This window comes from Heliconius melpomene, chromosome 12 (genome assembly GCF_056956725.1).
Source record: "Heliconius melpomene rosina isolate 202511_hmr_F chromosome 12, ASM5695672v1, whole genome shotgun sequence".
In the NCBI taxonomy this organism is placed as follows: Eukaryota; Metazoa; Arthropoda; class Insecta; order Lepidoptera; family Nymphalidae; genus Heliconius; species Heliconius melpomene.
In genome coordinates, this window is record NC_140400.1 from 7,749,656 (window position 1) to 7,768,062 (window position 18,407).

General features: G+C 32.5%; 4 protein-coding genes across 6 annotated transcripts in view; 3 read left to right on the plus strand and 1 right to left on the minus strand.

The window, feature by feature from the left end:
• slif (cationic amino acid transporter slimfast) overlaps positions 1 to 3,067 on the plus strand; it is a 35,388-nt gene extending 32,321 nt beyond the window's left edge. For both annotated transcript variants that reach the window (XM_085194530.1, XM_085194531.1), the window contains exons 8-11: positions 78 to 229; positions 625 to 773; positions 1,146 to 1,254; positions 1,484 to 3,067. In XM_085194530.1, the coding sequence (XP_085050656.1) occupies positions 78 to 229; positions 625 to 773; positions 1,146 to 1,254; positions 1,484 to 1,599 (526 nt within the window). In that variant the 3' untranslated portion in view covers positions 1,600 to 3,067. The remainder of the gene's footprint in view (positions 1 to 77; positions 230 to 624; positions 774 to 1,145; positions 1,255 to 1,483) is intronic.
• Positions 3,068 to 4,971: 1,904 nt separating this feature from the next.
• LOC146533708 (lipase 1-like) lies at positions 4,972 to 6,201 on the plus strand. Its single transcript, XM_085193785.1, has one exon. It carries the CDS (start codon positions 4,972 to 4,974, stop codon positions 6,199 to 6,201), a length of 1,230 nt encoding a protein of 409 aa, XP_085049911.1.
• A 43-nt stretch (positions 6,202 to 6,244) lies between these two features.
• The window catches only part of LOC146533709 (cationic amino acid transporter 2), a 43,170-nt gene continuing 31,007 nt past the window's right edge, over positions 6,245 to 18,407 (minus strand). Inside the window, exons 14-15 of one of the 2 annotated variants that reach the window (XR_014878555.1) lie at positions 8,966 to 11,466; positions 6,245 to 8,608 (exon numbers count right to left, since the gene is read on the minus strand). Coding sequence is in view for 1 of the 2 variants with exons in the window: in XM_085194529.1 (XP_085050655.1) it covers positions 11,324 to 11,466 (143 nt within the window). In the remaining variant the exon portion in view is untranslated. Of the gene's footprint in view, positions 11,467 to 18,407 lie in introns of both variants that reach the window. The other variant, XM_085194529.1, reaches the window with a different exon arrangement.
• On the plus strand, positions 16,717 to 18,002 carry LOC146533710 (lipase 3-like). Its single transcript, XM_085195186.1, has one exon. It carries the CDS (start codon positions 16,761 to 16,763, stop codon positions 18,000 to 18,002), a length of 1,242 nt encoding a protein of 413 aa, XP_085051312.1. The 5' UTR covers positions 16,717 to 16,760.

The window sequence follows — 18,407 nt, forward strand, 5'->3', positions numbered from 1 at the left end:
AATATTACATATTCCAGCCCCTGAGTGGGAATCGATCGATATATTCATTATTTTAAAATATATTTTTGTTTTTTTAGATACGAAGAAGAGAACAGCTTGAACATAACTACAAGTAAAGCGGTTCCAAACACCGCGTACAGTATAGCAAAACAAACTATGAACTTACTAGGACTTAAACATCCCACCGCGTTGTCCGCTAATATAGCTAAATGCGCCATTTTATTGTTGTGTAAGTATTTTCATGAGTATTTTTTTATTTTTACATTTACAATGAGTTACATTGAAATGAAACGTGGCGTAATAAAGGCCTTATAAATCAAAAGTTTTCGCATGCTACGGCGCATGTCTCGGAATGTAAGGCAAGCCCGAAAGCGAGCGTATAAAAATGTACCTACATAACGAAAAAACAAGAACTTAGCAGGATTATACTCCAATAGGCCGATTATAGATTTATTATTATTTATTCCATAGTTAAGAAAGAAAGATACGTTCTCGATAATGTATGGCTAGTGCGTAGTGAACAAACCGTTTGGCTTGTAAACAGGGGGCGTGGGTTCCAATTTCGTTACGTATACGCTTTCTAAAAAGTAAATATACTGAAGTACTTATCTGAATGTCCCCCAGTCATAGCCTCGCTGGCAGCGTTCGCGTTGCTGCGGTGGGAGGCGGGCGTGGGCGCGGTGTGTGCGGGCGCGCTGCTGCTGCTGGTGCTGGTTCTGCTGCTGGTGCTGTGCCGGCAGCCGCGAGCTGGAGTCAAGCAGCTGAGTTTTAAGGTTAATACACTGTTTCTGTTTTAAATTAGTCTATTATATTAAATTATACACAACTAATATTCTGGTATTAGAGAATATATATTTAAAAACAAAACGTTTCGAAAGTTTTACAGTAATCCATGAAAAGTGAATTCCAAATCTATTTTTTGATGTGTGATCGAATACCAACAAATGTGCGATAAATATATTCAAGACGCTTTTTTCCTCACGCACCGCCCAATTTCGGAGAGATTGCGTTTGAAGTGGCGGAACTCAACCTCGCACTTTGTATTGCCAAAACGGAAAAACGAACGGAACGGAACGGAACGGAACGGCCGTCTCTTACGCCACGATACACTCATATTTACAATATATATCTTCTTTTAATTTCAGGTCCCGTTAGTACCGCTAGTCCCAGTACTTAGTGTATGTATGAATGTGTACTTGATGGTACAGTTGGACTACCAGACGTGGGTTCGATTTATTATATGGCTAGCTATCGGTAAGTACCAGTTCAAATTGAAAATACTGTGTTGTATTGCATAATATATACTTATTTTAATATATGTCCAAACCTGCTGAACAATTAAATTTTTTTGAAGGGAAGAAAGGGAAGAAGTGAACATATTAAATAATTCATTGCCTTGAGTGCCTCGCTTTTCGCTTGTGCTCCTCGCGATGAGTAGCCTCTATAATTAATCTAATATTAATAAAAAAACGTTATTTTTCAGGTTACGCAATATATTTCTTATACGGAATAAGAAACAGCTCTCTGCGGCAAAAAGATATCGTTGAAATTAATACCAACGGAAAGATCAATGAGAAACATGTTATGACAAAATTTTAAACTAACTTTAAAATATAATAATCTGCAAGTCATTTGAAATGCGAATAGTCTACTTATATATAAATTTGGTTATATTTATGTATGTATTTTAATTTAAGAAAATAAATAAAAACAAACTTTTTTGGTTTTTGGACGAATTTTTAATTCGTCCATTCGTTCATTTAAATGGTTACAATTAATTCGAAAACAAATACTTTTATGTATTAATAGTTTATCTTTGAATAAAAATATATACATAATATTTTACTGGACTATTCAAGAAAATGAATGAAAATACTTAAAAATTATGAATAACTATAGTAGTTTTGTAGTATACTGTTAACACATTAACTGCCAGATTTCACTTTTATTTATAAAATACATGAGACATGTTTTATGATTGACATTTACAAATAAAAAAACTTTATATAAAAAGGTGTGACTGACGAAAACCTATTGTAAACACTATCCCATTAGGATACTTCCGTTCTACACTTTCCTCCTAATTACCGAGGCATTTCGTGTTAAGTGGCGGAACTCAACGCCGCGCTATGTCTTACCAGAGCTGTGAAATATATCAACTCAACACACGATTTCACGAATTACACACAAAATACAGGAAATACGTAAAAAGCTACTTTTAACATAATTGTAAGTCTACCTTTTATATTCACTTGCCTTCAATTGTCTATTTATAATAATTTTATGTTTAAGTAAATAATAGTTTCTATTTAAATTAGTTTATTGTACACTATTATAATGTAATTTAAGGTTATACTATGACTAAATTTGTAAATATAGCTCATTTAGTGCAACAATGACGTAAATGCACTTTTAAAAAACTAGTTTAATATATCAATGTATGAGAAAACACTATACAAACACTTTGATAGTTTCTCCTGTAATATTTCCAAAAGTGTAAATACGTCATTGTTGCCGTCATATAAATATCTTTGAAATGAAAATCACCCAACTCAATTATTAAGATAACTCATGACTGCTATAATTGCCCAAAAAACTTTATAAAAAATCCCCAAAATTTCTTTTTTATTCTCATTCTATTATATAATCAATGAAAATATTTTACAGCTGTAATATACGACACAATTTACGTTAAAAGAAAATTTTCAAATATACAAAAACATTTAACTACTACTTAGTTTCATTTACTTAAGTTTATTTATGTTCATTTACAAATAATGTTAAAATATAATATTTAAATGTATGTAAGTGTTAATGTCCGTCCATATAAAGTTATCGAGATTATTGGGACATAAAAAATATATTACTAAATTTCAGTCTACACTTAAAAATAACTAGACATATCTGAAAAATCTAGGATTTTTCTAGTATTAGAATATTTTTTGTGTAAACGAATGCTGTGATCCAATGTAGACGACGTGAGGTTTATTATACTCGTATAATTAATTATAGATAAGTAACAAACTGTGATTAATATTTGAAATTTAAATAAATGTTTCAGTTGTAAGTTATGGTTTCATTAAATATCTATTTATTATTTTTAGATAACGTTCTCTCTTCTCCTCTTCCACCCGGACCACAGTAAGGTGCAAACGTGTCTATAGTGTCTGTGTTAGTTTTATTTATAATTTAAACTAGTGGACCCGAGCGCGGCTACGCCCGCTTGAACTATACGAATTTTTATTAAATATATTTATAAAATTATTTTCAGTTTTCAATAGAGAGATGCATTAAGCAAGCTCATTTTGGGTGACGTTTTCTAACAACAAACTTTGCAAATCGTTGCTTAGCAACGGCGGTTGTTATAAACATGGCGGAATTAATTGCATGTCAAATTAATAAATATTTTAATATATTGATATATATCGAAAATATTACAAATATGAGAAAAAAAATTATCCTATGTTCATCCCGGTACCCTCATGTATCTCTATATGAGTATTGTATCACAATTAAATTAGCAGTTTGGCCCTGATTGCGTAAAAGACAGACAGACAGTTTCGAATTTATAATTTAGGTATGGATGGATGGATAAATAATATCAATTCATCTAATTATATTCTTTTAAAATAATAGGAGATTATAAGTTCAAAGGAGTTTTATCGAAATTCAACTTTGTTCCTGCTCGCCTGGTACTTCTTACTCCGCCCAACTTTCACCTGTTGGAATGTCGTCTACGCCTCCCTAACGTAATTGGTGCATCACTTGTCAAAGCGACTGGATTGGCCCACTTCACTTCTTTTGTCTAATCGCCACTGCACTTATGCAATCCTAGTACCTCAATATGGAAAATCAACATCGTCTTCTTTTGGTTTGCTTGAGACAGATAGATACTAATGAAATAGAATCGGTTATAATGACTTTAAAATCTGACAGTGCCCCGACGGGTGGATTGGACAACATTCCTACAAGTTTTTTAAAACTAGCTACACATATACTTACCCCAATTATTTGTCACCTAGTAAATCTATGCTTAAAATTAGGAACTTTAATAACCCCAGTCTACAAAGGATTAATATAATTACTTTAATGATACAAGTAATTGTAGACCTATCTCAGTGTTACCAGCTACTGCTAAAATCATAGAAAAGATACTGAATTCCAGGTTACTGGGTTACATGGAAAAAATTCAGGTTATCTCCAGCTCCCAATATGGTTTTAGACGTAGGCCTAATAAAAATACTGAAGATGCAATTCTATCACTAAAGTACTTGATAAAGGCCAAAAATGCTTAACTGTCTTTTTAGATCTTAAAAAGCTTTTGACACTGTATCTGTCCCCAATCTATTGCAAAAGCTTGAAAACATAGGAATTAGGGGCACATCGCTACTGATATTTAAAGACTACTTAAGCAACAGACAACAAAGCGTAAAAATAGGAGATTACATTAGTAGTGATTCTTCTGTAAGCTTTGGTGTTCCACAAGGGAGCGTCTTAGGACCTACATTATTTCAAGTCCGTATTAACGACTTATTTGAATCTAAAGATTGATAATGGTCGAATTTTTGCATATGCAGATGATACTGCAATTGTTTTTTTGCAGGTTCCTCATGGAACGCTGTAAATCAATTTGGTTTTCGCCCATTTCACAACATATACTGCGTTACTGAACACTAAGAACACTCGATGCTATGCCATGAATTACACCAAGCTTACTATAATGGTACTATTGGATTTTTGTAGTTATTTTAACTCTATTGTTTATAATAATGATGAAGGTTTAAAAAATATATATTATTTACATTATTATAATTTAAATTTAAAATAAAAATCTATATAACCGATATATTTATCTAACATTGAATAATATCAAAATGTCACACTTTCGTTTTTTTAAATTAACTCAAAAAATGATAGTATGAAAAATGTATATAGTTGTACACATATTTTGTAACTCTAATATCGAGGAGTATGTTAGGTGGATCGGTCGTTACAATTAGCGCTGTAGTATTACAGTCTTATTATGTATGTTCTTTATCATTTATTTCGGAAATACTTCCCGAGGACGCAACATTAAATTTCGTCGATCTGGCGACTAAATATGGTCACCCACCCATGGAATACAAGATAATCACAGAAGACAACTACATACTGACTTTGTACAGACTTCCTGGTAAAAGTTCATATCCTATTTTGTTGACACATGGCATTTTGGACTCTTCAGACACGTTTTTGATAAGAGGAGAGAATTCTCTCGGTATCACTTTGGCCAACGAAGGCCACGACGTCTGGCTTGGAAATCTGAGAGGTAACAAATATTCACGGAAGCATGTCTATTTGGACCCCGACAAAGATGCCAAATATTGGGACTACGGGTATCATGAAGTAGGTTATTACGACCTCCCAGCTATTCTTGACAAAGTGTTAAACGAAACCAAAGCTACAAATGTAACCGCCATCGGCCACTCAATGGGGAATACGATATATTATGTGCTCGGCTCCACCAGAACTGAATACAACTCCAAGATCAACGTGCTAATTGCTCTCGCGCCAATATGCTATTTACACCATAGCATTACAGCGTCCCGCTTGGTACCTGCGACACATTTGTTTGAAGTTTTGTCTCAAAGTTTTGGCGTATATGAGATATTTGGTGATAATCAGATCTCTACTCATATCCTTAGAACGATTTGTGAAATACCGGTAGTTGGCTACGCACTATGTGCCTACGGCCTTGTTTTCCCTCCACGTGGCTTCGATCATCAAGAAGTGGGACCAAAATTCTTTCCTGTAGTCATCGAACATTTTTTATCGGGAACTTCTGCAAAACTTTTGCTACAATATTTACAGAATGCAAGAAATGAAACATTTGCTAGATATGACTATGGGAGGGTGAAAAATTTGCTTGTATATAACTCGTCGAGTCCACCTAAATACGCCTTAAAAAAAGTAACGATGCCCATAGCTTTATATACTGGTAGAAATGACTATCTATCATCTATAGCAGACGTAGCTTTGCTGAGAGAACAGTTACCTAACGTCGTTTACGACATCCTAATTCCTTATCAACAGATGAATCACGGAGATTTCATATGGGGTAGAACAATGAATATGTATTTATATCCCTATATATTTAAAGTTTTAGATAAATTCAATGGATTTTTTAAAAACTCTTCTATAAATTATCTAAGTATGAAGTAAGTTGTTATTTAATACGAAGTAACATAAAAAGAAATACATGTAGTATATTAAATTATATAATTTATTATTGATTTAGGACAAATAAAAGCAACATACAAAACAATAAACACAAAATCATTGGTTTCACAGCCAATATGCGAGTGAACTAATACATAAAAATACTTAAACCTACTTAACTATTGAAATTAAAAGAGTAAATATAGAGTCTATTTTTATTTATTATTTTTCTAAAAAGGGAGATATTCGGCACATCACTAGTACTATCGCACATACAGACAGAGATATTACAAATGTGTTCAAACAGTGTAAAATATTTTAATTAAAAAAAAACACAAAAAACAATATTAAAAATTACATTCACAAATTCTTATAACTATAAAAATGATTAAAAGAAACTAACTTTTATTAATAATTGCTATACTAAAATTTAGACTAAAACTAAGTTGAAAATACTTCTACACTAAGTACTTATAAGAGTAATTAATACCATAGCCTAAGTACATAGTGTTATTATCGCTATTACTTTTATAATTAAGTTTTTATTTATTAATCAACTGAAACAGTACTAATTTACATATTTAGTTAGTTTCGGCAATATGTTAGGCACATGATTAAAAACTTTCCAATTTTCGTATATTTAAGAATGGATATTTTTCCGAATGGGGAGCATAATTTTATTCAAATGATTCATTTAGCTTATTAAATTGACCTGCAAAAAAAAATTGATCCAACAAAAAATGGTTGGAATCAGAATTCATTAAAATAATAGTTTTATACTTTTAAGTACATAATTATAATGTTGTTATAAGTATATGTGCCCAGGCTGATCTGAGGCCAGTCGAGGCACAAACTTGCGACTAGAAGCGCTACAGAGTATGGGAGTCGATTTACCGTTGAGATAATTAAATATTTAAAGTTCATTTCTCTGCTCTTTATTCTGGTTAACAGGCAATGTCGCTAAAAGAGGGGAACCGAAGTGTCTTAAGGGGAACGGAGTATCTTAACAGGAGGTTCCCAGGCTCCCTCTGCCTAACTTGTCATATGCGGGTTACAGCGTGAAGCTGAAATAAATCAGTTACAGTAATTGGAGAATTTACTTATGCTACTTCCGTATCCTGTAAATGTATATCTATATATATAAAATCGAAAGGTCACTCACTCATCACGAAATCTCAGAAACTACAAGTGCTAGGAATCTCAAATTTTGCATAAGAGTTATTTATAGGACGTAGGTGCTCGCTAAGACGGGAATTTGTAATATTCGATTTCTAAGGGGTTGTTTTTGGGGTTGAAAGTTTGTATGAAACTTCGTTACTAGGACGTAGTCATGGAGACAGAAATTAATAATAACATAGTTCACGCGGGTGAAACCGCGAGCGGGCCGCCAGTATTGGATATTTGTGTCATATTCATATCCTCAATTATATTATGATATTTATTTAATGTTAGTTGTATTCTAATGAATTATAATATTTTCATTTTGATAGATTTATGTGGCCGCGTTAATCCATACCTATATTATAAATTCGAAAGTAACTCTGTCTGTCTGTCTTTTACGCAATCAGAGCCAAACCGCTAATTCTATTGTGATAAAATACACATATAGGGATACTTGAGGGTCTCGGAATGAACATAGGATACTTTTTTTTTCTCATATTTGTAATATTTTCGATATATATCAATATATTAAAATACTTATTAATTTGACATGCAATTTATTCCGCCATGCTTATAACAACCGCCGTTGCTAAGCAACGATTTGCAAAGTTTGTTGTTTTAAGAAAATGTCACCCAAAATGAGTTTGCTTAATGCATACATGGCGCGCGCCGATATATATAATAGATTTGTATAGAATAACAAAAATTAGATGATTTCTATAATTTGATATTCATCCTTACAAAAATAAATATAATAGTCACTTTTAGCATTTCATGTAGATGGAAATTATAGTTTACTGTATAACATTCTAATAAATAATTAAGGAGATGTCACTGATTCCAAATGACTAGCCTACGAGCGGTATAGTATACCGACGCGAATGGGCGGGACTTTGATGGTTTTGTAAATCCTGTATCTTATAAAACAAAGTCACTTTTCGTGTCTGTCTGTTGTTTCTAACTCTTCTTCTTCTAAACCACCCAACGGATTTTGATGCGGTCTTCACCTAATGGTGAAGACCGCAGTCGAGTGGTCGAGTGTTTTTCGTAGAAGGTTTATATATAGTTTATTATTTGTACATTCTTATGTAAATTAACATAAATACGATAAATGTGTATAAAGTCCTACTGGTTGAGACACTTTCGCGCATGCGCTGCTCTAATGGTAAGTACTACATGAAAAAAATGTACTGGAGTATTGTTCCTCTTAATAAGATCTACAAAAAAGTCCGCGAGAGCATATTCGTATCTTTTAAGAATAACATGTAGTGATCATTTTTCTGTCTAAAAATAATAATTTCAATATATTTTTTATTGTGAGGGATATTTTTCCATAATGGTATTAATCCTTATCCTTTAAAATACTTTATTAATTTTCTACGTTAAACGAAGATAAAATTTGCTTTTTACAATATTTCGAAATTGCTAATAGTTTTACAGAAAAACGCATTTAATTGTTGACACATCCCGCCGTTGACACATCAGCTGTATGTTACTCAAGTTTCACTTATCCCTTACTCTCAGCATATAAATAAGTACATTAGTTACGTTGGCCATTTAATGTAGACCAAAACTGTCTTTTACTGTTTTTCTTTTTAATAAGTACTTTAGAAGTTGTTACAATATCAAAAAAATCCTTGCTGCGAAACGGCTCGCCACTCGCCATGCGTCCGCCGTGCCCGCTTGCCTTACACGCATCGGTGGATCAGTGGTAGAATGGTCGCATGCCACGCGGGCGGCCCGGGTTCGATTCCCAGCCCATGCATTCTATTTAATTTTCCTCACAGGCAGCCACGTCGTGCTTGCTTTTCATTAGGGACAGAATACCCCCTTCAGCATTAACCACAAGCTCGAAAAAAAAACCCGGCTGCCTCTATAGCAACGAAGATTTAGTTAGAAGCGTTTGCACGTATTGGACAATTCGAGTTGAATGTATTATTTAAGCGCGATATATTTGGTTTCACATTTTTTGTAGTAATTAGTAATAGGTAGGTTTTTGTTTATAATTTCTTCCGTTTAAAAATAGTCATTTAACTATCTAAAAATAGTCATTTAAATATATTTTAATAAGTACTTGAAAAGATTAGTAGCACAGATTTAAAATTACGGTACCATTTGCAAACATACATTACATGAATAATCCAGTAGTTAAAGCGGGCGAAGCCGCAAGAGGGTCGCTAGTTTTTATATATTTTCGAATAACTGTTATGTAATTATTTGCTGCTTATAATTAATTTATCTCAGTTCGCTTATCTATACCGATGTTATACACTTAAAATATCGTAATTTTAATCATTTGGGATTTTTATTTAATATTGTTTGCAAAAATTAATTATTATTTAATATAGAAAAATGTTTAGTACGCGCGCACAGCAAACTAATATTAGGTACTTTTTCTACTATTAAGAATTTCCTTTAGTTACTTTTACTTCTTTTGTTTGTTCATTTCGGTTACTCAGATATTTTTTCTAATAATAAATCTGAACTTATTATTATTTTTTAACTTATTTTAATTATTTAGGCTTATATTTTCGCGGGCGTAGCTGCGTCCGGGCCCACTAGTTAATAATAAAATTAAGTACAAGTAAAAAAAATCGTTGGAGTTGTCATATGCTTAAAAACCTGCTCGCTTATGTTAAAGTTTTTTTATGTAATTTCTTTACAAATTTTATATAAATATATTGTCACTTATTAAATATATCAAATAATTGTAAAAATGCTTAAGTCAGTAAAGGGTTAAACAAATGCATTTTCAAGCATTCATTAAAAATGTAGAATTACAAGGGCAATTTAGTAAGCGTGCGATTCATTCGAGAGTATTCCGAGCTTAAGTTAGAGCCTTATAAAAATAAAAACAACTAAATAAAATCAGAACTAATAGCGTCGTACATTGCCGCGAAAATAGCAAAACGGAATAGAGGACTCTACTCTTTTCACAGTCATATTATAAGTATTTATTGTTTAACACTTTGGTAAAACATCTGGTAAATAATACTTTGGGAAATACTAAAGGAACGATTGGAGATTCTATTTATATGTTTTTGTTTTATACTTAAATGGTAAATATAAAAAAGATGGTATACAGTATAAGCATAAACTAAATATATAATAGATAAAAAGACATAAAAAATAAATAATAAAGATCAATTATTACAAGATTATAAATATATAATTAATATAAAAAACGATCCAACATTGGCAGTGAAAAGAAATACTTCAGATGCATAGATATATTAAAAATACTGTTACTAACTAAAATATATTTGAGTACAAGTAAGAGGCTAGGAATCAGAATTGCAAAAGAGAATTTCTAAGAGATTACATAATTGAATTGAATATCACTGTTATATAAAAGGATTAAAAGAAATTAAAATAATTATTTCGCAAATTAAGTTTCGCATTTTTTACTCACATGATCACTACATATCGATTAACGCCCAATATTAATAATGTATCTCCTATCTCCAGTTAACGTCTATCTCGTACTGTCCGACATATCTATCCAATCACTAACCTGCATGCCTACCTCCATCTCTGTCTATTTCAATCTATGGTAGCAATTTTTGGATTAGGATTGGTTATTAACATTGGGCGTAAGTCATTACCGATTAAAAAATATTCGAATTATTTGATATATCAACTATGTTATCATGAAAATCTTATTCTAATTTCAAATACTTAGTTTAAAACAAAAATATTATCTTATCACAATACCTATAAAACTTACGCATCTAACATACGCCATTTTCTTATAGTCTAATACTACATTACCTTAAAAAAGCTTAAATATACGTGCAAAATCTACTACTTCAATTCATTGGTATTATATACTAGAAACAAAAGATATAACCGTACTACTAGGACTTATGACGTCACTTTCTTTTTCTTCATCGACCTCTTTAACTCCTTCTAACTCCTTGTCTGGGCCCCCCAAAACCCCATGACCCCCAAGTAAGGTACTTGGTCATCCCAATGCGTGTTGAGTCAGGCCATGTTGCAGTAAAGCAGTTTGACTGTCATTGTGTAGTTCAGCCAATTGTACTGAGTCTAAGGTCTTGCGTCGTTCTGAGCTGTGCCACGCGCCGTACGTTATGTAGATGATAAGACCTGGAAATTACAAAGATCGAGAATTAAAATTATGATAATTAGATCCCTTTACTTGTGATTATAAAAAAAATACAGTCGAATTAATAACCTCCTTTTCTTACAGAAGTCGGTTAAAAAATATTATTAATTTGTTTCCAAAAATAAAAATTGGACTGCATATAATTCGAATGATCTTAACCCATATAGACCCGCCGTGCCCAAATGGGTACACCTACAATAGTACCCTTGTTTTTTTTAGATTTTTATTTTTATGCAGTTTATGTCTAGAATTGTAAAGGTATAGGTAAGGTAAGGCACATCAGAGGTAAATTTTTATGTTTTTATACGCATGTCTATCCAAATTTCATCATGACTCTTAGGATATTTAGCGGTTGCAATGAATATAAGGGTCTTCAAGAAGCAATCACAGGTGTAATTATTGAACAAAAAGACTTCGGAGAGATATATTTAGTTGCACTGCCTCTAGAACCAAGTATATTTAGTTGCACTGCCTCTAGAACCTTTTGCTAAGAGACGTAGAGGAACCGTAATCTTGAGCAACCCCGTTGGTGTAAAAGTGATCCAACTACGACTAATATATAAGGTCGTCTTGAGAAATTTAAGAATTGTTAAAAGATGAAACTCAGCAGTAAAGGATATGAAAAAAAAAACCGAGCCGATTTTGATTACTGCTTTTACCAAGTTAACCAAATTTTATTAGTGCGAAGGTCTTACAGTGTGGTATGGGCGGGGTGGTTCAGGGTGATCAATCTTTTTACCTATATAGCAATGCTGTACGTGGCAAAAAATGGTGGTGGGTTTTATCCACACATACATAGGATCTTACTGTTGCAAATTCGCGGCACCTGCACTTGCTAACTAATATAAACAGGATAGATTAGCTTGATTTTTTCGTTACATCGCTCGTCACGATTTAAGAGACGAAAACATCAACGTATTTATGCGACCAGTAGCTTCTGCAGTACCAAGTCTGCAGCACCACGGGGTAGACCATTACTCCCAAAAATTTTGCTAGCAACTGAGACGTGCAATGTGACATAAAAAAAACGCGTTGATAGTGTAAAAAGTGTTATAAAACATTTCGTGTCGCAAAGTAGTTTCGAAAATTTACATACTACATGTGCCCATTGACCCCATTTAAGGATAGCATTTTTTTTATATTTAAATAAAAAAAAATGTACGTTTTTTATTTTCGATATCGATATCTATCAATTATTACCTAAAAAACCTTTTATTTACTGCTAATTTGAGTATGGGTCTAAATGGGTTAATTAAAAACTTTAAAAGATAGTAGTAAAAAGTAAAAGGTAGTTTTTACAGTCATTAAAATTTCCGCAGTGGTAAATTAAAAATACATTGCGAAATACTGTTATAAAAAAAACACACTGTATCCCACACACAGTAGGGGTCTACCCTGCCTAGTGAACCTAGTGTTATGACACTCAGTTCCCCACTTTCCACCGAATTCTGGAGGCATTGAGTGTTGAGTGGCGGAATTCAATTCGCGTTTGCCTCGACACCAGAGCAACGAAATGGAAATATAAATTTAAATGTTTTGGTAGCAGCGCAGTATGTTTTCATATTATAGTCCTTGAAATTTCCCGATCTTACAAAAAAAGTCAATGTTTATGTGTTTTTTTTACCAATGTATATTTTTTTCTCGTACATGTTCCGCATTTTGAAGTTTAGTATAACATTATAAAGAGACTTAAAACAAAAAAGATAATATTAACAAATGGACACGTATGACGTATAATTTTTTTTATTTTCGTACCTATGTTGTATTGTTCGAATTGAATATTTGAATATAATTCTGTGAAGGCTTTAAAAATAATAGTAAACTTTAGATATGTTTAAGATCAAAAAATTAACTAAAAGTATATAAAGCATTAAAAGTATATTAGGTATAAAGTCTTATACCTAATACGATTATTCATTTATTTTAAGTTGGAGTTATATTCCACGTATAGCAAGATAGGCAATGGGAAACCTAGTATTAAAAAGCACCGTCCACCACGCACCGACTAATTTTTAAGACAATGTGAATAAATTCTCCCTAACTGGGATCGAACCTACAACCGTCACGTTTACTGTTGGACGATGTCCTAATCCGCTACGACGTCCCCACGATTTCTTTAATCATCATCATCATCATCAACAGCCATCTTTTGTCCACTGTTGGACATAGGCCTTCCCCAATTCTCGGCACCACCCTCGATCCTCAGCTTTTCGGACCCATCCGCTTCCCGCCAAGCTATTTCTTTAATAGTTATATAAAATTTTTGTGTCAATATATTATGTCCTTATAAACCAACATTAACGATAACGACTTTTACGGTTAATTAACATTTTTATCGAGTGGTTACGCTCTAAATACTAAATAATAATTATTAAAATGTTAGGTTATCGTTTGAACATTTTATACATACTAATAAAAAAACATATTTTTCAGAATTAAAATGTGTTTTTTTTTAAAAACACAAAAGTAGAAGAATATTTCGTTTTAAATATTATTTAATTATTTGAAAAAAATAAAAAAAATGTCGGGATAGACGGACAGACAGACAAATCGATAACAAGTTGCTGCTATAAGGAACTGGAACGAAACCCTAAAAACATAAAGTAATTACAAGTATAAGTATTCTCTAACAAGAGGTGTCGTAAATTTACGATGGTTTTTGAACACCAAGCTTAGGTGTTTGAGACTCGATCGAAGAAGAAATAAGTTCATAGCATAGCATTTATGCAATTTGGATTCGCTTTTCTAAGATCCTCTTTTTCTAAGATCGACCCTTCTCCTTCCACCCAGTGACGCTGTAAAAGCTAATAGTCCAAACAGCATTAACCTCGCGTTCGATAAAAACACCATCGAGTTCAGTGGCTTCTGTGCACTGCGCTACCATGATATCAAAATGTTTTAAAATACATTTATTCATCAAATTTAAATAAACGTCTCGTAAAACGATTAAAATATACATTTATAAAACAAGTACCTCATTTTAACACAAGAGATTACAACGCCATAAATATGTTGTCACCGTATAAAATATGCATAAATTGGCCTTAAGAAATAAATAAGTAAAATATTTTAAAATGCACCTGTTTATTTTTATTTACCAGAAAGAGTCTTTTAATATTTGCGATAGTACACAATTCACTTATAATTATTTTTATTATGATCTATCTACTTTTAAAATAAATTACAAGCAAAAAATCATTTAAAAAGCTTTTATTTAAACGCTCTAAAAAGGAGAATATAAAATTTGTCTTTTAAATTTTAACTATCAACTCATAACTTCATTGTACACAATTTATATGATCATAAAAGACGTGTTGTAGTGTCCTTCTTGGAACCTAAGACAGATTATTTTGAAGTTTTGTCTGAATGTCTTGGCATAAATGAGGTATTTAGTGATAATAAGATTGCTACACATATCTTTAAAGCTATTTGTGACATACCGGTAATTGGCTATGCACTATGCGCATACGGCTTTACCTTTCCTATATGTGGGTTTGAGGATCAAGAACTTGAACAAAGTTTCTACCCTGTGGCCATCGAGCATGTTTTAACGGGAACATCTGTAAAACTTTTGCTGCAATATTTACAGAATGGGAAAAACAAAACATTTGCGCGATACGATTATGGGAAGGACAAAATTTTGCAGGTGTATAACTCATCGAGTCCACCTAGATATGACTTGAAGAAAATAACGATGCCTGTCGCTTTATATACTGGTAGAAACGACTATTTATCATCTATAGAAGATGTCGCTTTACTAAGAGATCAGTTGCCTAACGTTGTTTACGATATCATAGTACCTTATCATTTGATGAAAATTACTTGGGGTAAAACAATGAATGTATATTTATATCCCTATATTTTTAAAATGCTAGAAAAATATATTGGATTTCATAAACAATCTCATCATCCATTGTAGTCCAAAGAAGCTCACTTGCGTCACTGACAGAGACACTAACAGAGTTTTATGATCAAATTTAATTGTCAGTTTCAATTTTTTCAAACTTTTCAGTGAGTCATCTTTAATATGTTTTCTTTTCCTTTCTTTTACCACACTTCAACGATAGTCAATAAGTGATTATATTTAATTTGTTATATTTATAGTATGGCATGTAATTTTGTAAACAAAATCAATTTCAGTCCATCGAACCCACAGCTATGACGCGTCAGAAGCTATTGATCTACACCAGTATAAAATTAATAAATTTATAATACGCGTTTTAAATATAAACGTCATACTTTATATATAAAATCGAAAGGTCACTCACTCATCACGAAATCTCAGAAACTACATGTGCTAAGAATATGAAATTTGGCATAGGAGTTATTTATAGGACGTAGGTGCTCGCTAAGACGGGAATTTGCAATATTCGACTTCTAAGGGGTTGTTTTTGGGGTTGAAAGTTTGTATGAAACTTCGTTACTACAAATGCTGGGAGTCTCAAATTTTACATGGACGTCACTTATAGGTAGGTACTCATGGAGACAGAAATTAATAATAAAGTAGTTCACGCAGGCGAAGCCGCGGACGGCCCGCTAGTACTTTATATTTTACAATAATAAATATCATATAACTTTATATAAAAACTAGTGGGCCCGAACGCGGCTACGCCCACTTGAAATATACAAATATTTATTAAATATATTTATGAAATTATTTTCAGTTTTCAATAGAGAGATGCGTTAAGCAAGCTCATTTTGGGTGACGTTTTCTAACAACAGACTTTGCAAATCGTTGCTTAGCAACGGCCGCATAGCGACGGTTGTTATTAATATGGCGGAAAAAATGCATGTCAAATTAATAAATATTTCAATATATTGGCATATATCGATAATATTACAAATATGAGAAAAAAGTATCCTATGTTCACCCCGAGACCCTCAAGTATCTCTATATGAGTATTTTATTACAAGTGAATTAGCGGTTTGGCCCTGATTGCATAAAAGACAGACAGACAGACAGAGTTACTTTCGAATTTATAATATAGGTATGGATGGATGGTTTTTTTTTAATTTAATTGCTTACACTACAGACTTATGATCCGAACATTTTGTCACCTTATACATTTTATTTTGTATTTTTTTTTCTTTAGATATTAATAATATACTACTACTAACATAAAAATGGTACAAATATTATAAATAAACGATATATTTATCTAAAATTAAATAGTCTTTTAAAACACTTTCATTTTAATCAAGCAAGAATGATAACATAAAATAGACCCATATATAGTGTGGTACACGTGTTTTTTAACTAATATTGAGTCACAAAATGTTAGGTGGATTGGTCGTTACGACTAGCACTATAGTGTTACAATTTTATTATGTATCTTCCTTATCACTTGTTTCGCAAATACTTCCCGAGGATGCAACATTGAATTTTGTCGATCTAGCGACTAAATATGGTCACCCACCTATGGAATACAAGATAGTCACTGAAGACAACTACATTTTGACCTTATACAGACTTCCTGGTAAAAGCCCATATCCTATTTTGTTAACACATGGCATTTTAGATTCCTCAGACACGTATTTGATAAGAGGAGAGAAATCTCTTAGCATCACTTTGGCTAACGAAGGCCACGACGTCTGGCTTGGAAACCTACGAGGCAACAGATATTCACGGAAGCATGTCTATTTGGACCCTGACAAAGATGCCAAATATTGGGACTACGGATTCCATGAAGTAGGATATTACGACCTCCCAGCTATACTTGACAAAGTGTTAAATGAAACCAAAGCTACAAATGTAACCGCCATCGGCCACTCAATGGGGAATACGATATATTATGTGCTCGGCTCCACCAGAACTGAATACAACTCCAAGATCAACGTGCTAATTGCTCTCGCACCAATATGCTATTTACATCACAGTGTTTTAGTATCCTTCTTGGCACCTAATACACAAATGTATGAAGATATATCTAAAAATTTTAGAATATATGAGGCATTTGGTGATAGTAACTTTGCCAACCGTATTCTTAAAACGATTTGTAAAATACCGGTAATTGGTTACGCAATATGCGCCTACGGCCTTATCTTCCCAGTATCTGGGTATGACGATCAAGAATTAGAACCGAGTTTCTTCCCCGTAGGCATCGAACATTTTTTAACGGGAACGTCTGTAAAACTATTGCTTCAATATTTGCAGAATGGACAAAATAAAACATTTGCCAGATATGACTATGGAAGGCAGAAAAATCTGCTGGTGTATCACTCGCCGAGTCCACCTAAGTATGACTTGAGAAAAGTAACAATGCCCGTCGCTTTATATACCGGTAGAAACGATCATTTATCATCTATAGAGGACGTAGCTTTGCTAAGGGAGCAGTTACCTAACGTTGTTTACGATATCGTAATACCTTATGAACGGATGAGTCACGCAGACTTCGTATGGGGTAAAACAATGAATGTATATTTATATCCCTATATATTTAAAATGTTAGAAAAATATATTGGATTTCATAAAAAATCTTCTATAGCAGATAATATAAAAAGATTTTTGAAACAATAACTTAATTTACAAGATATAAATTACTAGAGAGATTCATGGTCCGGCACCACTGACTGTGTGAATATGGTCTTAACGAAAATTGCCCTTGCCACATATCCTTTTGAACTGTCCCAAGTTAGTCCTATCCATCCAGTAAGGAACGATTTTTTTTAAGGGATAATTTTTTTTTTAAATATATTAGACATAACAATATTTTACTATAAGCTAAGCTTTAAACCAAATATTGTTCTTATTTTATAGAAATGCAGTATTTTAACTGAATCTCTTTTAACATACATTCTGCTATTGTGCAACATAATTTTTTTTTATTTTTTATAAAATAAACTTTCTTTTAAGCCGAATGGACACTTACAACCGACGCTAACAGCCAGTTACGAAATTGTAATCGTAATCAGCTTTACGATG